Source organism: Plasmodium chabaudi (assembly GCF_900002335.3).
Source record: "Plasmodium chabaudi chabaudi strain AS genome assembly, chromosome: 4".
NCBI classification, from domain to species: Eukaryota; Apicomplexa; class Aconoidasida; order Haemosporida; family Plasmodiidae; genus Plasmodium; species Plasmodium chabaudi.
Window position 1 is genome coordinate 576589 of NC_030104.2, and position 19207 is coordinate 595795.

The following is a 19207-nucleotide window of genomic DNA, read 5'->3' on the forward strand; positions in this document are numbered from 1 at the left end:
AAATTTTGCAACGTTTTTTTTTTGTTTTTTTAATTGTTTATTTTGCTTCGTATTACTTACTGTTTGACTGCTTCTTCGCTGGCTTTAGCCACCTTTGCTTTCAACAAATTCGTTTCAAAATTTTTTATTTTTAATTATTTCTAAAAAGGTTAAAGGGCGTAACTATGTAGGAACATAGGTTAGGCATGCCCTAATTAGAGGATCTTTTTGAAATAAATATGTTTAAAGAAATGTTTAAAAAAATGTTTCAAAGAAATGGTACGAAATGAGTAATAGATACTATTGTGTATGTACAAAAAAAAACACAAAGTAAACCAAATTAGAAAGCATAACCGCTGATTAGCTGTATAGCAAACAAGTGAAAAATGCATGGATTGTTTGAAAAACGCATGAACATGTGTGAACAATACAAATTTGGCAACTATTCACTGTAACAAATGCTTGAGGTATCCTTCAAATTATTGTATTTTTTTTTTAGTTGCAAATCAATTTGTATAGCATAGTGATCAGATAGTGTTACAAAATTTATATTATGTGCCTTCACACCAAACGAATGCCAACTTGGATGTTTATAATTATAATTTGAATTGATTATTACAGAGGGCTTATTGAATAATATTTTTGCATTTTTAATAAAGTAATATTTTAAAACATCAAGTTCATTATTATTATTTACAGACAATGGAAAATCGCATTGCTCGTAAGGTAAGTTATCATCATTTTTTGAATTGAATAGAGTACCTGTACTTTTTCGTATTTTCTCAGTTTCATTCTGATCGTTTTTATTACTATCATTACTAAAGCAGGTATTCCAAACATTTCGATTTATAGGAGGGAAAAAAATATAATCACATCGAAGAGCGGAACAAGAAGAATGAGGTCCAATTATATTTAATGGATTTCGAGGATCCCAAGTTATCTCATCGTTTAAAATTGATTCGTCTGTTTGAAAAGTTTGAAGTAAATTGTAAATTTCATTTTGATTATTTTCATTTGATGTATGGCATTTTTTTGAGCTACTTAGATTTAGAAAGCTATTTTTTGTTTTATACAAATTTTTGGTGTTCGTATTTTTTTTATTTTTTTCCCTTATATTATTAAAAAGGATATCTAAAAATTTTTGTTTATCTCCCATATAATTATTTCCACCTAAGTCATTTAAATTGTAATATAACAAATGTTGATCTTCTGTTGTGTCTTCATTTCTTTCTTTTTCAAATCCAAATAATTTTTTAATTACTCTCTTTATAGTTTTATATTTTAATTTTTTTAAAAAAAACAATAATAATATTTTGCTAATTTTTTTGTGTGTATTTTTATTACTAACCATTCTTGTTACATTATTATATGTGTTCCTATTTTTAAATTTTCTTTTTATATTATTTTTTTTTCTTTTCATTCTATTGTTAAGGCATTCTTTTCCTGTTGCTCTTTTATTTAGGTATACCATATTTTTAGTTTTATATCTTACACTTTTATGTTGTTTTTTATTTTTTATTATAACACAGTACTTTGTCTTTTTCCTTATTTGTTTCAATTTATTGTGCATTTTCGCTAACTGATTTCTTTTGTTCATTTCTGCTTTGCTTATTTTTAGGAAGCGGGGTTTGAATCTAAAGGAGGCCCATTTCGTTTGGCAATTCATACTATTTGAATTTAATTGATATTGTGAATGTTTATATAATTTGAAATTGACCTTAGATGCTTTAACCTTCCTTATGTTGTTATTTCTACGTTTTTTTAAGCCCCAATTTTCATCACTATTGTAAAAAATTTTAATTTCAGAACCCTCCATATCATATATATCAATATATGAATACTCACTGCTACTAGAAAGTTTGCTTGAATTATTATTACAATTTATAAAACTCTTTGACATTGACATATCTTTATAATAGTTAATGCTTGAAGATAGTTTATAATTATAAATTTCGGAGATACCTGCAAAAGAACTTCCGCGTTTTTTTCTTGTATATGAACTGATATAATTTTGATATATATTACTATAGGATCGATTATTTTGTTTACTAAAATTATTTGGATGATCACAAATAAAACTTGTAACATATTTATCGTCATAGTTAACCGTTTCACACATCGAATAGTTTTGTGAAATATTTTTCGTTTTAATGTTACTACATTCAAATTCGTTACTTAAATACAATTTTGATGGTATCTGCTCAAATGTGTTATTATACTGATTGCTGAAAATGTTGGACCTGCTGAAAATGCTCGAGTTGCTGAAAAGTTTATTCTCATCGATGAAGGTAAGATTACTGTTTATATCATCTAAGTGTATGTTTGAAATAGATAGTTTGTTATTTTCAATTTTATTTTCGCTATTTTTATAATATTCAAAACTTGTTAAATTTTGTAATGATTTATTATTTTTGCAAAATATTTTAAGGCTATTATTTGTATTTGAGTTTGAAAAATTTCGGAAATACATTTCATCATTTGTGTCTGCCATTTTGTGATAACTGCTTCGATTTTCGTGACTATAATTTGTTACTTGGTCCGATGAAGAAAATTTTAAATCATATTTAAATTCGTTTATATTTATTATATTATTTTGAGCAGCATCTTCTATAGTAATCCCTTTTTCTCTCTCCATGTTTATGTTCAAATAGCTATTTTGGTTGTTTACATTGGCTGTATTTATGGTATAGCCATCTTTCATATCAAGGCTTACCTCAATTTGTGATTTATCAGCATTCGTATTGAACAAAGTAGAATTTTCATTTATATCATTCGTGTTTTGAATTATTTGTTTTGACACATTTGATGGTTGGCTTAAACTTGTTTTGAGGAACATACATTCGTTATCTTCATTTTTGCAACTTTTTTTATTTTTGCTAGTTGTGTGAATTTTTTTTTTAATATTTCTAGCATATAGCCAAGCATCTTTCCAGCCATGTTTAACAAATGAAGAATAATTATTTGGGGAAGAATGAGGAGAAGCATTTAGATCTCCAATGATAATTGGTATTGTATTTTTTTTTTGAGCTTTACGTGCAGTTTGTATAATTTGTTTTATTTCATAGTCTCGAATATTTTCTATATATTTTGATTCTGTATTTGTAGAACCGCTAGCTAAATGTATATTAAAAAGAGCGATTCGACCAAAATACGGAACATCTATAACAACTTCAAGAAAACCCTTTGTTCCAAATAAATATTCTATATATGTCACATCTTTAAATTTATGAAAACAAGAATATATGATAGGATATTTACTAAATACTAGTAAGCCATGATTCAGGGCAAAATATTTTTTTCGCATACTTTTTTTTGAATTTTTTTGGGAAATACTTTTTATTTCGTTTTTTCGAACTTTATCAACATCTTCATATTCTGATAGATTGTCTGAATTCATAAATTCTTTCTCAAATATAGGATTACAATAATATCCTTTTGCATAAAATGGATAAGTAGATTTTAAATTATTTATAAGATATTCAATATGTTCATCATTATATACTTCTTGTAAAGCTATTATATCTGTGTTCGTTTTTATTAATTCATGTGGCATATGTAATAATCTGTTTAAAATAAATGGCGGATTTTGATATACACACATTCCCCATATTTTATACTCTAATAATCCTGCATTAAATGATACGAAAGAAAGATTTTTTAACAATCTTTTCTTCTTTTTTAAATATATATATTTTTTTTCAATCTGATTATGACTTTGATTATTTTGATTTATTTCTTTGGCTGTATCACTACCCGAACAAACTTTATTACAAAGATCTGACTCATTAGGTATGCAATTAGATTCTTGAGTATTATTAATTAAATTGTTTTCATCTTTTGAATTAATTTGTTTAATTTTATATATTTTTTTTTTTCTTTCCTTATTTTTGTTATACATATTTTCGTCTTTTTCATCTTCATCATAAATATCATTACTCCGTTTATCCCACGTCTTGTCCTCGTCTTCGTCTTCGTCCTCGCCACTATTGTTCCCATTGTTATTGCGCCCATTGTTATTGCGCCCATTGTTATTGCTTCCGTTGTTATTGCCCCCATTGTTATTGTTCCCATTGTTATTGGCGATTTGGTTGGAACCACAATTAGGACTACTTGTTTGGCTACTATTTTCGCTCTTGTTTGAGCAATTGGCTTGGGTGTTGCTTTCGTTACTACTACATGTACGTGTTTTAAAATTTTGACTGGAAATGGTAGACAAATAAAATTTTGCTTTTTTCCTGTGTGTAATATTGTACTGATGCTGTGAGGGGTGTGTTTTTGCTATTCCAAAGTTTATGTTGTGGTATCCATTTTGCTGTTTTATTTTTTTTGCACACAAAAGTTTGTTATTTTTTGAAACATTATTATTGTATGACTTGTTCAGTATTATACTATCTAATAATTTGGTAGTGTTAATATTTTTATTGATAAAAATTATTTTTGTGCCATTAAGATAGTTACTTATTATATTATTGCTATTGCTATATAATAAAATACGGTAAGCATATTGCGAAATAAAAATGAATATTATTTGATATATTTGTAAAAAATAAAGTAAAATATTTTGTGCAATTATTTTTTTTATAATATTAAAATAAAACAAATATAAAAGTATATGCAACTTAATAGTTAAAAATTTTGTGTCTGAATAAGTATAAATCTTTAAATTATTTTTTAGCAAATTTGGGAATACACATTTTATTTTATTTTGATATAACTCCAAAATAAAACTACGGAAATTAATGGCTAGCCATTTAGTAAAATTATTATATTTATTGTCACAATAAACATTAACATACAAATATAGGTGATTTAAAAATACTTTACATATTATACATATTTTTTCATTGTTTTGATTAACTTCATTTTTATTATTGTTCTCATAAACTTTATATTGTATATGGTTCAAATGTCTACTTGTTTGAACTTCCATTGTCTAATTATTTACTTGGGATAAACTTGTAATTATTACAATATTTTTTTTTTTTTAGCTAGCTGACTAGCTATTTTGTCGTTATATATTATTGTTGGAATAAAACAAATTTTATAGGGATGGGACTACTATATGAAAATTTAATATTTCCCATCAATCGGGTTAAAAATAGTGTAGATTTATTTGTTTACATTTTATATCAAATTATGGATGATACTAAAAACATGAAAGCCTACCAATTAAGAGGGATGTGGCATACACACACATAAATAAATATGCAAACAAAAATAGGGCAAAAAAATTAATAAAAGGAAAGAGTGAAAAGTGTTAAATAATCAAATACTTAAATGAATTAAAAGCCTAAAAAATAATAGTGTGTAATTAAAAATAGGGAAAAAATAATGCAAAAAATAGCGTAAAAAATAGTGTAAAAAATAGTGTAAAAAATAGTGTAAAAAATAATAAAACAAATTAAAAAAAAACAGTACGATTGTATTTGAATTCCTCTAATATGTATAGAGAGAAAAGTATGGAGTAAAAAGTATATCAAAGGGAAAAAAACAGAGGAATGGTAATTGATAATGAAATCATTCCTTATTAAATAATATCATTATGAATACTATTATTATTTTAGTAATTAAATAATAGTTAATAATGTTATTTTGGGGAATACATATTAATTCTTTCTTTTTTTGTATTTAGGGGAATTAAAAATAAATTGTTAGTATGCTAATAATATTTGAGTATTTACATAGTGCTAATTTATGCTCTTGTGCATTTCCGATTTTTTTTATATTATATATAATATTTACTACAACTCAAAAAAAAAAAATTCAAAAAAATACAAACATAATCTTTAGGCTTATTAATGGTAATATAATATTAGCAATTTGAATATTATTCCCAATTGAAATTAAATAATATTTGTATATGTGTATTCATATTTAAGCATATTTATGAGTTTGGTCTTATGCCAATATATGGGATAAAATGTCTACATAAAGAATAAAAATACAAATTTTAATACGATTAAATAAATGATTTTTTTAATTCTCAAATAAATATTATCCTTCCCTTATAAGCATATAATTTTTCAAAGAAAATATATATTAGCCATCGATATAAAACATAAATACATATAAGGGCAATACTTATTATGATTACACTCAAATTAATATATGCAATTTTAATGATTAATAATAGTATGTTTTATTAAATGTAATATGCTTAGAAAGTGGGTAAAGCAACTATATATATGTAAGTAAAAAATATAAACATAACTTTGTGTAATATGGGCGTTAGCCTATACATAAGAAAGAGCAAGAAAATATTATATAAATCCCTTATTTCATAAAATGGTGAATGATTTATATATATAAGCCCTTCATCCTAGTTCTTTTCCTTAAAAACAAGTTATACATAAACAAATAAAATAATATTCCTATTATTATAGTAAACATATTTTATAAGACTGGTTTAGTATGCATATGTAAGCTAATGCATAATGAAATTAGCATATCACCAGAAAGTATTTCAATCATATTGCAATGGAACAGTGAAACGATAAAATTAGCTAATTTTCGTTATCACATTTTAGTATAATTTGCATATTGAAATATCTCAATTTTTGGGCTTGCACAAGTATATATAAACTTGTGTAATTTTTTGTCATAAATTTTTTTTTTGTTTTTGCAAACATGAAAAGGATTGTACGTCTTGGATTTAGTAAATATACGACATTTTTTCTAAAACAAATTTGAAATACATTATAATGAAAGTTGAAATTTTTCAAATGGTAGGAAATATTTATATTAAAGAATGAAATGTGTGTGTTGGTTTAGCTTAAAAATTATGAACAGTCATAATATATTCATGCCATAAGAGAGAAAATGTGTGATTAAATATAAGCCAGTTTAAAAAATGCATGAAATAGGTAGCATAAAATTTGCTTATATTTTTTAACAACTTCATATATGTGTTTCCAAACAATAGTGTTTATTAAAATAAAACAAAAGAAAAAAGGATAGTAAAAAATGTTGTTATATTATCCTATTGTATGGGCCAATTTTTGGATAGCATACAAATAAGGATATTTACTCGTTTTTTACCTGACTAAGCAATATCTATATAGCTTTTTCATATTTAAAGGGATTAAATATAAGAACAAAAATAAATAATGTAGTGATAATAAAATAATTAAGTTAAAATAAAAAAAGTATAGATTAATTTATTTAAAATTTGCCATATATATAAAAATATGTGAAATAAAATTATGAAAATATTTTATAATTTTTATTATTGAAAAATGTTTATAAAAATAGTAGCATACGAGTTTGCAATATTTTTTTTCTTTCATTCTTGGGGGCCTAAGCAAAATAACATATTTATAATGCAATAATATACTATGTGTATAATATACTTAATTAGGTATATTATATAAGTTGATACCGTGAAAAAAAAAAAAAAACATAACGTTTAGTTATTATAATTAGAATTATTTATATTTGAAATTGTTATATATTTTTATTCTTCATAAGCAGTGAATTGAATTACTTATTTATAAATATCAGAAATAATTTTCGTTTACTCATTTTGTGGAATGCCATATAAATTGTGGGAAATTTATAAATATAATTTTTATAATTATATAAATATGTTATACATTTTGTAAATTGTATAAGCCTTTTAATTTTTAAGGTGGAAATGTTTATGCTATGTAACTTTTTTTTTTTTTTGAAATCTAACTTTATAGTAATTTAATATATATTTTTCCATACCCAATATAATATTATGATTTAGTATGGTTCGTTTTGTTTTTCTTAGTCTCCTACCCCCCCGTTTTTAATAAATTAAAATAATTGTATGACACTAAGAATAAGCAAGCCATACAAAAAATAATATATATAAATATAAAAATCCAATAATTCAGAAAAAAAGTGCTACAACATATTAGTAGAAACAATTGGGTATAGCATTATTTATGACAATTTTTAAATATTTTTCGAGCTGATGTATAGTGGTGTCTTTGAATTTACGATTATTAATTAAAATATACAAGAAAAGATTTGCAAAAATTAAGCAAGTATATGCATATATATGTATACGTACTAATTTGTGAAAGATTGCTATATCATAAAAAGTTGTTTACATAACATGCCTCTTAATTTAGATATAAAGAAAAAATTAAACTCTCGAATTGGTAAGGTAAAATGCGTTGATATACATGAGAGCGAGCCATGGATCCTTGCGGCTCTGTATAATGGGAAGCTAATTATATTTGACTACTCCAACCAGAATACGATAAAAAATATAGAGGTTTCTGGGTACCCATTACGTTGTGCAAAATTTATAGAAAAAAAACAATGGATAATATGTACAGGAGATGATATGACAATAAGGGTTTATAATTATAATACATTTGAGAAGATCATATCATTTGAAGGACATAGTGATTATATAAGATATATTGAAGTTCATCAAACGTTACCATATATATTAACATGTTCCGATGATATGACAATAAAATTATATGACTATGAAAATAACTTTGAGAAATTATGCTCCTTTGAAAATCATATTCATTATGTAATGATGTGTAAATTTAATCCTAAAGATACTTATATTTTTGCATCCGCTTCTTTAGATAAAACTATAAAAATATGGGGTGTACAGAATAATATGCCAGTCGTTACTAAACCTCATTTTACCTTAACAGGTCATACAAAAGGTGTAAATTGTATTGACTATTCATCGAGCGGTGAAACATCATACATTATCAGTGGTAGTGATGATAAAACAATACGTGTATGGGATTATCACACAAAACAATGTATACAAGTATTAAGTGGGCATACACAAAATGTATCATGTTTAATTTATCATAGTAACTTGCCTATAATTATTTCTTCGTCTGAAGATTGTAATGTAAAAATATGGAATAGTTCTATGTATAAATTAGAGAGTACATTAAATTATAATATGGATAAATGTTGGTCTATATGTGCAAAGAAAACAAAAAATGATTTATGTATAGGATATGATGAAGGGTTAGTGGTTATTCAAATGGGATCAGATAAACCTATATATACAATGTTTAAAAATAAAATAATTTATATAAAAAATGCTGATATATTTATTATAAATTTACAAAATATAAATAATGATGATAATTATAATGATGGTGATATATATAAAGTAAATAAAAAGGAATTAGGAAATTGCGACTTCTATCCAACTAATGCTTCGTTTCATCCTAGCGGAAGATTTGTATGTGTTAGTGGTCATCATGAATTTAATATATATACATCTCAGGTGTTAAGAAATAAGGCATATGGAAAAAGCCCTTTTTTTGTATGGGCAAACAATGGGGATTATGCTATAAAGGATGAAGGGAATAAAATTGTTATTTACAAAGATTTTACTGTATGTCATTCTTTTCAAACTCCTTATCCAATTACTGAGCTATTTGGAGGATACTTATTAGGAGTTAAATCGAATAATTTTATTTGTTTTTACGATTGGAATTATTATAATATGGTGAGAAAGATCGATATTAATGTAAAGAATGTATATTGGAATGAGGCAGGAACCTATATAGCAATATCTACCGAAGAAAGTGTGTACATACTTAGTTATAACAAAAACGATGAAGGATCTAGTAAAGATATGAAAGGTATACAAACAAGTATGAATAGTGTTGAAGGAAATAATAATATGGATGAAAACAATTTTGAACTTGAAAGTGAAATAACTGAATCTATAGAAAGTGGAATATGGATATATGATAGTTTTTTATATGTTTCAAAAAATTTAAGATTATATATATATACAAAAAAATTTAATGATATATATGTATATATAGATAAATATTTATATATCTGTGGATATGTATATGAATTTGATAGAATATTTTTATTAGATAAAAATTATAATTTTTATAGTTTTTATATACCAATAGTATATTTACAATATCAAAAATATATAATAAATAAGGATTTTGAATCTGCTGATAATTTATTAAGTTCTATTCCGGAGTCTTTACATAATAAGTTAAGTTTATTCTTAGAGAAGATGGGATATAAAAATAAGGCTTTAACAATATGTACAGATATGGAAAAAAAATTTGAGTTAGCCTTATCAATTGGAAATTTACAGCTATGTATAGAAATTATAAAAAATATAGAAAGTAAAGAAGATAAAGCAACAATTCAAAATAAATATAAAGTATTAGGAGATACAGCACTAGTATATAATGATATACCAATGGCAATACATTGTTATAAAAAAACAAATGATTGTTCCTCTTTATTAATTATATTATCAACATTAGGAGACAAGATGGGTATTGAAGAGTTGGGACAAATGTGTTTAAAAAGTAAAAAATATAATATAGCATTTATATGTTATTTTTTATTACATAAAATAAGTAAATGCGTTGAAATATTATTAACAAGTAATAACTATGCATATGCTGCATATTTTGCAAGAGTATATAAACCATCTTTATTACCCGACATATTATTAAAATGGAAAGAATGTTTAAATAAAACATATCAAACACCTCCTATTTCATTATTAACACCTGATGAAAATCCTGAATATTTTCCTAATTATGAACTAGCTATAAAATGTGAATCCATTTTTGAAAAAACAAAAACCCTTGGTACTACACAAAATTATACAACATTAAAAAATTTGATTGATATAAATATTATAGATGAAATAAATGAAATTGGTTATGAAAAAGTCGAAGATATCTTTGTCAAACAATTTAATGATGAACTTGAAAAGGATGTAAAAAATTTGGATATGATCAGTTCATTGAGTTCGGTTCAGAAAAAAGAAACAGAAATAAAATCGATCGATCAAAGTCAAGATCAGAACATTTCAGAAAACAAAATGGATAACAATTCTTCTAATTTAAAACGAGAACCATTTAGCGACGAAAATAATGATGTGCCATTTTCAAGTTCACAAGAAATACATCAAAATAGCGGTGATAATTTAGAAAATTTAAATAATATCGATGAAAATATCAGCTTTGAAATGCCAGGTGAATCGTTCGATTCGATGAATGATAAAGCGGATAAAGAATTGGAATAATTACACAAGATCAATCCAAAGTAAAACAAGTAGAGCAGCATTTTGGTTAGCTATGCTTACCCTTTGAATAGAGAACAAAGGGCATCTTATACAAACTATGAGCAAGACAATCTGCATGTCTCTATAAGAAGCAAAGAGAATACACCAAGTGACATGCACAGTAATTGTATTTTGTATACTTTCTAAATTGTGCCATGCATGTGTAATAAAGACGTTTTAGGATATACTCCAATTCTTGATGGCTTTCTAATTTATTTATTTAATATTTCCGTCTACATTCTTATTTTTCTTATATTTTTTGTTATTGCAAAAATAGCGAATTAAATATATAGTTCATGATGCATTCTTGTTTATTTTATATCTGGTATATACAAAAAAGAATGCATTGGTTTTAAACATTTATGAAAAAAAAAAAAAAAACTTAAAACTTTTTTTATTAAATAAATTTTATATTTTTAATACCTCATGAATTAAAAATGAAAATGGTAGAGAATGTTTAAGTAAGCAATAATGATGGTACATAAAAATGGAAACACAATAAACAAAGTTGTAATTCAAAATGTTTGATATAAACCAGACAATGAATAGGACACTGTGTTAATTGACTTAACAAGTGATAAAAAAATGTTTTGTCAAAAATGAATGGTAGAATAAAATTATGAGGAGAGGATGCCTGGTTTAGGAAATTGCGTTCGGCTTTCCCCAGCTTTTCAGTTCTTCCTCCAATGAGCATAAGGCCTCCTAAGTTGAAAAAGCAAAAATTTGTCATGATGATGTAGTAATAAATATAGCGAACCTAGCAAGTAAAACATTTTAACCAGTCTAAAGAGCTTACATTAATATATTGGGGGCCCTTAAGCATTTTGTTTACAACGTCCGGCTTGCTCATCAGCAAATTGGCTAGCTGCATTTAAAAAAAAGGGAGTGCACGTGAATGTGGATAATGCATGAAAATGTAGTAGTGATGTTGGGTTATTCCCATAGGGTGCGCATTTCATCGCTTCGCTTATTTATTTGTTTCGTTTCTTACGTCCGTGTTTTTAAGGAGGATTTGCTTAATGTTATCATCAAAGATGTTGATAAATTCGTCGAAGTTGTTATAAATTTTATTTTTAATTGATGGGTTAGTGACATTTCTGTTGTTACCATCGGAGAGTGACGATTGAATAGTTTGATTGTCATATGGAAAAATATTCGATGAAATATTTTGTGTTTGTGTAAAATTAGGAATAATAGGGATAGGGGGTAACTTAAGTAAATTTAAATCTGGGGGTGGAAATAATTCAGGCATTGGTAAAACATTAAAATTGGTGTTCATATTATTTGTGTCCTTATTATATTTTAAATATATCGATACTTTATTTTGTTTATTATAATTAAATTTGATTATTAAATCTGTTTTTGATATTTCTGCATCATCAAGTACTTTTGGAGGATAATAAATCGATGAAATAAGTTGATGATGCCTTTCTTTTATTTTTTCAAATTTGTGATAATATTTAAAAATGGCACTTAAGGAATCATTTAACTCTTCTTTATCATTATTATTATTATTGTAAAATAAGCTGGTTATTTGTTTTATTTCATCGCTATGTTTATTAGCTATAGGCACATCACTAAAGCCAGTATTTTTATTATTTACGTTTGAATAATTTGAAAATTTATTTGGATAATTATCATATTTATTTTTTCTTTTATTTTGAAACTTATTATGTCTATCGTTATAATTTTTATTTTGCATATATTCTTGTTCATACATTTCGTTGTCATTATATTCATCATATCTATGTGGTGAATTTGAGAATCCTTTCTTCTGTCGTAAATAATTTTGATTTCCCATAGATCCGTTTTTGAAATTGTTATTTTCATATTTGTTATATTTACTTGAGTGTGGACGACTATCTGGATAGCGATCCCTATTTTTATTTAAATAATTTGGATTTGCATCCATTGGATTATTATTATATTTTCCATTTTGATAATCGACTGAATTACGATTTTTTGTATTATTCATATAATCATGATTGTTCATGTTATTTATATTGGGACCATACTTATTTCCAACTGAATATAAGCTGCTTAAGCGTTTATCTTTTTGTTTTAAAGCTTGTTCTAATTGAACTTCTTTTTGTATATTCATAATGTCATTTAATAAATATGTACTTTTGTTTTCTTCCGTGGTATTTTTCATAGCACTAAATTTTTTTATTTTTCCTTCGATTTTAGCTTTTTTATATTCTAAGTGTCTTTTTTTTTTTTTTTCATATTCTTCGTTTATTGTGTCGATAATTTCGAGCATAATATTTTTGCCTTCACTGGTTGGGGTAGTCTTACTTTGGGGATTGCTTGTGTTACTTTTTTTTGTGTCTGAATTGATTTCACTGTCATATTGTAACAAATTTGTGGTGGCATGAGCGTGCTTTAAATCGTTTTCATTTCTCATCTCGTTCATGTCTTTATTTTGTATTTTCTTTGCTTGTTGGCTGGCTTCCTTTTGAATTTCTTTTATACTTTGATCACGTATGGAACGCCATTTGTCTACTATCTCTTGTGCGATGTTTTGAACGTGAGGATTGTCGGTGATATAATTTAAATTATTTTTGATGTCTTGTTTATTTTTTGCAATTAAATTAATAGGGATACCAATTAGGGTACTCTTTAAAAGGTCTAGAGTCATATTCAATTTTTTTAACAGATTAAGTATTTGAATTATTAGGGGTATACATTTTTTAATAATATTTTTTTTGGCTATATTTTGTAAAATGTTTTTAAGGGAATTTATTCCATTTAGTTCGACAAATAGATCATAAAAATCTATGGATAGACTTAATAAAAATTGAAAATAGAATTTTAGATTTATATAATTTTTTTCTTTATTAATTAGTATGATAATTTGTTCGATATATTTTTTATCATTAAGATTTTGTATATCATTATGAAGAATATTTAAGATCGTATTTTTACAAAGTTCTTTTTTTTCTTCTTTATTAATTTGGGAACATTTTTTTAATACTTGTTCATATACTTTTTTTGTATATTTTAAGTATCGAATTATTTTAATTTTTTTATTTTTAAAGGATGGATCAATAGCATATAAACTATTTAATAGTCCAGAATTCAATGGCTTATCTTCAAATAAGCATGGTATAATTTTCATTTTATTTGAAATATACCAATTATCTAATATATTTATTTCATCTTGACTTATTCCATTAATTATTTTAACTTCATTTGGCTTTTCAGTAATATTTAATGCGCTTTTTAATTCTAAAATTATTTTCTTAGTATCATTTTGTGATTTATTATTGATATTAAAAATTGCATTTACAGTTTCTATATCTATATTTCCTATATCTTTTATTTCTTCATCGGATAAATCGCTATTTTCGTTTTTATCTAAATTGGATTTTGTTATATCATTCTCTTGATCTTGATTTTTTTCATTGTTATTTTCTTTTTTTTTCTTTTTTTTTATTTTATTTTGTTTTTCCTTTTGCACTTTTTCCTCTTTTTCAGTTGGCTCATCATTTCGAGTGTTACTAAAAAGTTGCTGCAGGCTCGAGATGTCTTTACTTATTTGATCACGCTCGCTCTGCTCGTTCTGCTCGTTCTGTTCATTCTGCTCGTTCTGCTCGTTCTGTTCATTCGCTTGTTCATTCGCTTGGTCATTTTTAGTATCATCATCGTTTTCATTAGATTTGAAGAATCCAAATATGTTTTTCAAGTTACTCATTATAGTAGTATGTTTCTTTTTGTTATCTCGTCCTTTTTGTTTTTCATTTCAAGTATGTTTGTAAATCTAAATGTGTGACAAATCAATCTTCGATTAGTTTTGACTATCATGAAGATTGAATAATTAATAGTGACCCATTGAATATATGCGTTTGCAATTTGGCATATTCAAGCTTTGTTATGTTGTAAAAAAAATGATTAGCGTAATAGAAGTTTCTTTATATATATAGTAATTACAAAATAGGAAACAAAATTAAATAATTTTATAAGTTGATATTAAGAATGTAATTCGTTTTAATATACAAAAAAGCTGGTTATATATATGTATGTATAAAAGTATAACATATTTGTTGCGAATTAAAAAAATATAAATATGTCTTATGATGGGCTATGGATATATACGGCGTTATACTTGCTTATGCGTCATGTAGATCACTCTTCATATGGTAGCGACAACTATGGAAGTGTGCAGCTTGAAGTAGTGCATAACATGTAATACAAAAATTGTTTATCCTTTACAAAGGCATATATACTTAAATATTGTTTTTGCTTTTGTTTTCCAATTTCACAATGATTTATATTTTAACTATACATTATATATTTACTTATTTGCCATAAATATGTAACCAGTATAACTTCGTTTTAAATATACATAAAAAAATAGTATTTTTCTTTGTGTGTATTTTTCCCCTTCATCACAATAAGCTTGGAATATATCAAATTATTAAACGAATTAAAATATTTGATAATCCTTTTTTCTCTTAATTATTATAATTTCATTGTGTTAAATATATACTGGATTAGTAGGCTTATTTTATATTTCACCTTGTTCCAATTTTGTTTTTTTTATAGCATTGTACTTGTTATATATGGCTATCCTTGACTTGCGCTTTCACAATTCAAGGTGTTAAATTTTTATAAAATGCGTTTGCATATATATAATTACAAATCTATGGCTTTAGATTATATTCATAACATGATATGTATACTTAAAGTATAGGAAGCACTATAAATTACATATTATTATATGATAATATAAACGATAGTAAAAATATATATAAAAAAATTGATATATCAATATACTAAAAAGGAAAAAAACAGGGATATAATAATATAAATATAGAGTTGGAAAAAATTATCACAAAAACAAAAAGCATAATAAAAAGGATAATAAAAAGGATGATAATAAAGAAATGTTTTATTTGTTAAAAAAAAAAAATATATTTTCTATGGAATATTCCAAACTGCTTGAAAAACGATTTAAATTTTTTTAACTTAAAAATGGTATAAGTAGTTTTTATTTTTTTCGCTTTTTTTGGGATTACTATACAACCGCATATATGTTCGTGCGCATATGAAAAAAATAAAAATTTATAGTGAAGGTATAAAATGTTTTTATAAATATGCAACTATATATTGAATATATAATTTTTATTAAAGTGTTTAACATGATAGAGGTTCGAAAAAGAGTCATGTATTAAAAATGTATAACTGCCTTATCATAAATAAATACAAAAATAAAAGCAAGTTAAAACAAAATTAGTAAAACAAATCTAATGAAAGACCGACGAAATACTTATAACAATTTTCGGATGTCTTAAAGGCAAAAAAAAATTGTTACTAATGAATAAAAATAAAATATGAAAAGTAAAATAAATATTTTGTTGGCTTTCTCCTAAAAAAATACAAAAACTTATTTGTTTCGATATTTTTGTGAAATTTTATCTTCTTTATTTTTAACAATAATTTAAAAAATCCATTTATCTTTCAGCAAAATTAAGAAATATTTACGAATGGTATATAAAAGGAATACACTCGTGTAAATCTTCTTTGCAAAATTGTAAAAAAAAATTATTAAATTTGAAATTGTATATTCCTTGAAACTAAGAACAAATAAATAATATATACGCACATTTTTTTGTGTGTAATATGAAGGTTATTTTTATTTTTTTGTTTTATTATTAAAAAGTTTTATATATAATCTATATTATTAACACATTAAGGAGATGAAAAAATAAGAGAGCGAATACAGTAACACACAAAAACAAGACACCACATGATTTTGTATTTATATTTTCGGTTATACTTCTTGTTTGATTTGGTTATATAAATTAAACGATACCTAAAAAAGCAAAAAAAGAATAAATTATTTCATTTAATTTTAATTATTTTTATAATATATTTACTGTAATGAGTGACCAATCAAATGTGATATACAAAATAGGGGATACATATCGTAAGGTATATTCGTATTTTAAGCCGATCACCAATTCTTCAACTTTTACTAAACACGGTAATAATAAGTCTTTTATCTTTTTAACTTGTACAATGTGCGAGAAATATGAAAAAGCAATTCACCCAATATACTTACATATTTACATACCTACATATTTACATATTCATATGGGCATGCATTATTTCCTATGCTTCCGTTCTATAATTAATTTTTTTAGGAACACTAACGCCAGCTGAATTTGTAGACGCGGGTGACTTTTTAACGCACAAGTTTAAAACATGGGAATGGTGAGAAAAGAAAAGTTGCAAAATAATAATTTTTATTAATCCGGTTTGAATGAACTGAATAAATTGCTGAACATGTACATATTTCGATATTTTATTTTTACTTTATTTTGTTTAATTTGTTTATTGCACTTTTGGATAGGAGGGAAGCTGATGAGAGTAGAGCAGTTCCGTACCTCCCGGAGAAAAAACAATTCCTTATAAGTCGAAATGTTCCATGCAAGCATCGAATTAAAGATTTAAATAATATCCTCCACAATTTGGTAGATTAATTTTGTATTTTTTATATGCATATATTTTTGTGCGCCCACCCCCTTTTAACTGTACAATTTGTATTATATGAACAGGTCATAATTTTTTTTTTTTTTTTTTTTTTTTTTTTTATAGGACCTTATTGATAATGAGTGGATATATCCAAACTATGAAGAAGAAAATAATAATGCTGATATTTACGAATGTAATTTTAAGAAACAAATGAAGTGCATTTATATGGATGTAGTAAATATAGTGTCCTATTAAAATGTGTTGATCCTATTTACACATTTCACTACCATACTGTTTTTTAGACATACATCCCCCCGATTTAGCAGCAAAGACTCAGAACAAGGAAGAGATGGTAAATATAAGAAAAGGGAATAAATGCGTTTGAAAATAAAAATAAGGTGATAAAATATTGTCATTTTTTCAAACTTGTTTGCAGATTTCTCAAATTGAAAAAGATGACGATGATGAAGATGTTATTGACATAAATAACTTTGATATGGAAAACGATATTATTAAAGTTAGAAAAAAAACAAGTTTAACAATGAATTTTGTCTTTTTTCAAATTAAAAAATGTATTATATGTCAATATATATGGGAAAGGGAGGAATATTTATATTTTTTTTTTTTTTTTTTTTGCAGGAATATGACCCTGCTGCTATTGACCCCTCTAGGATGCATTTCGAAACATTTGGAAGTGACAGTAAAATAAAAATTATTAAATTTTAAATATTGGCAATGCCTAATTACATATAATAAATATGCATAGATATATATTCCCCTATAACTTCCACATTTCAGATATTATAAATATACGGTCCTATGATGTTAGCATAACTTATGATAAATATTATGAAACTCCTCGAATATGGTTATTTGGATATAATGAGGTAAAAAGGCGAAAGACATTTTTGTTTTCATTTGTGGTTACTCCATGACATGTGCATTCATTTATTTTATTGTTATTTTATATTTTTTTATTTTCTCATTATGAACTGTTTTTACTAACTTTCTTGATACAGAACAGACACCCTTTAAAATCGGAGGAAATTTTTGAAGACATATTATCGGACTATAGTTACAAAACGGTTACGGTTCGTAAAAAATGATAAGCAAAGAATTTTTTTAACTAGTCACACCAATTATATAAATATAGACATGTATTGCTTTACGTTTTTGCACTTAATAATTTTTTAGTATGAATCTCATCCTTGTACAGGGATAATGACAGCGTCTATCCATCCTTGCAAGTAACCTAAATATGTTAAGCTATGTTTTTTGAAGTGTAAATATGAGTTATATCATGATATGCTAGTTATATCATTTGTTTGGAATTACAAATTTGTTTATATTTTTTATAGGCATGCCGAAATAATGTTAAATGTGATAAACAATTGGATAGCCGAGGGAAAGGAACCAAGGTATAAACTTGCTCGTGGAGCATCATAATTTCAGTATGCGTATTTTACAATGATTATCGTTTTTCATTTATTTTCATTTTTCCCCATTTCCTTTTTAGACATGATTTATATTTGCTTTTTCTTTTGAAATTTATATCGGGAGTGATCCCCACGATCGAGTATGATTTTACAACGGACATTGAAATTCCAAGCTTGGTAAAAAAGTAGCAAAATAGAAAAAAAATAAATGAAATGAAAAAAATATAAAGATAAATATATTTAA

General features: G+C 25.1%; 4 protein-coding genes across 4 annotated transcripts; 2 read left to right on the top strand and 2 right to left on the bottom strand.

Annotated features, from left to right (window-relative positions):
* Positions 1 to 421: 421 nt before the first annotated feature.
* Positions 422 to 4909, bottom strand: PCHAS_0416300 (conserved Plasmodium protein, unknown function; the record flags this gene model as incomplete). The annotated part of the gene is made up of 1 exon (XM_740742.2): positions 422 to 4909. One exon carries the CDS (start codon positions 4907 to 4909, stop codon positions 422 to 424), a length of 4488 nt encoding a protein of 1495 aa, XP_745835.2.
* Positions 4910 to 8062: 3153 nt separating this feature from the next.
* On the top strand, positions 8063 to 11011 carry PCHAS_0416400 (coatomer subunit beta, putative; the record flags this gene model as incomplete). The annotated part of the gene is made up of 1 exon (XM_730809.2): positions 8063 to 11011. The coding sequence occupies one exon, from the start codon at positions 8063 to 8065 to the stop codon at positions 11009 to 11011; it is 2949 nt and encodes a 982-aa protein (XP_735902.2).
* Positions 11012 to 11689: 678 nt separating this feature from the next.
* PCHAS_0416500 (conserved Plasmodium protein, unknown function) lies at positions 11690 to 14744 on the bottom strand (the record flags this gene model as incomplete). Its single annotated transcript, XM_016800034.1, has 3 exons — positions 11690 to 11752; positions 11847 to 11915; positions 12042 to 14744. 3 exons carry the CDS (start codon positions 14742 to 14744, stop codon positions 11690 to 11692), a joined length of 2835 nt encoding a protein of 944 aa, XP_016653327.1.
* A 2189-nt stretch (positions 14745 to 16933) lies between these two features.
* Positions 16934 to 19152, top strand: PCHAS_0416600 (autophagy-related protein 3, putative; the record flags this gene model as incomplete). The annotated part of the gene is made up of 12 exons (XM_016800035.1): positions 16934 to 17036; positions 17197 to 17266; positions 17406 to 17526; positions 17651 to 17720; positions 17830 to 17879; positions 17964 to 18044; positions 18167 to 18227; positions 18326 to 18414; positions 18547 to 18618; positions 18722 to 18774; positions 18886 to 18945; positions 19044 to 19152. 12 exons carry the CDS (start codon positions 16934 to 16936, stop codon positions 19150 to 19152), a joined length of 939 nt encoding a protein of 312 aa, XP_016653328.1.
* Between the last annotated feature and the right edge of the window lie 55 nt (positions 19153 to 19207).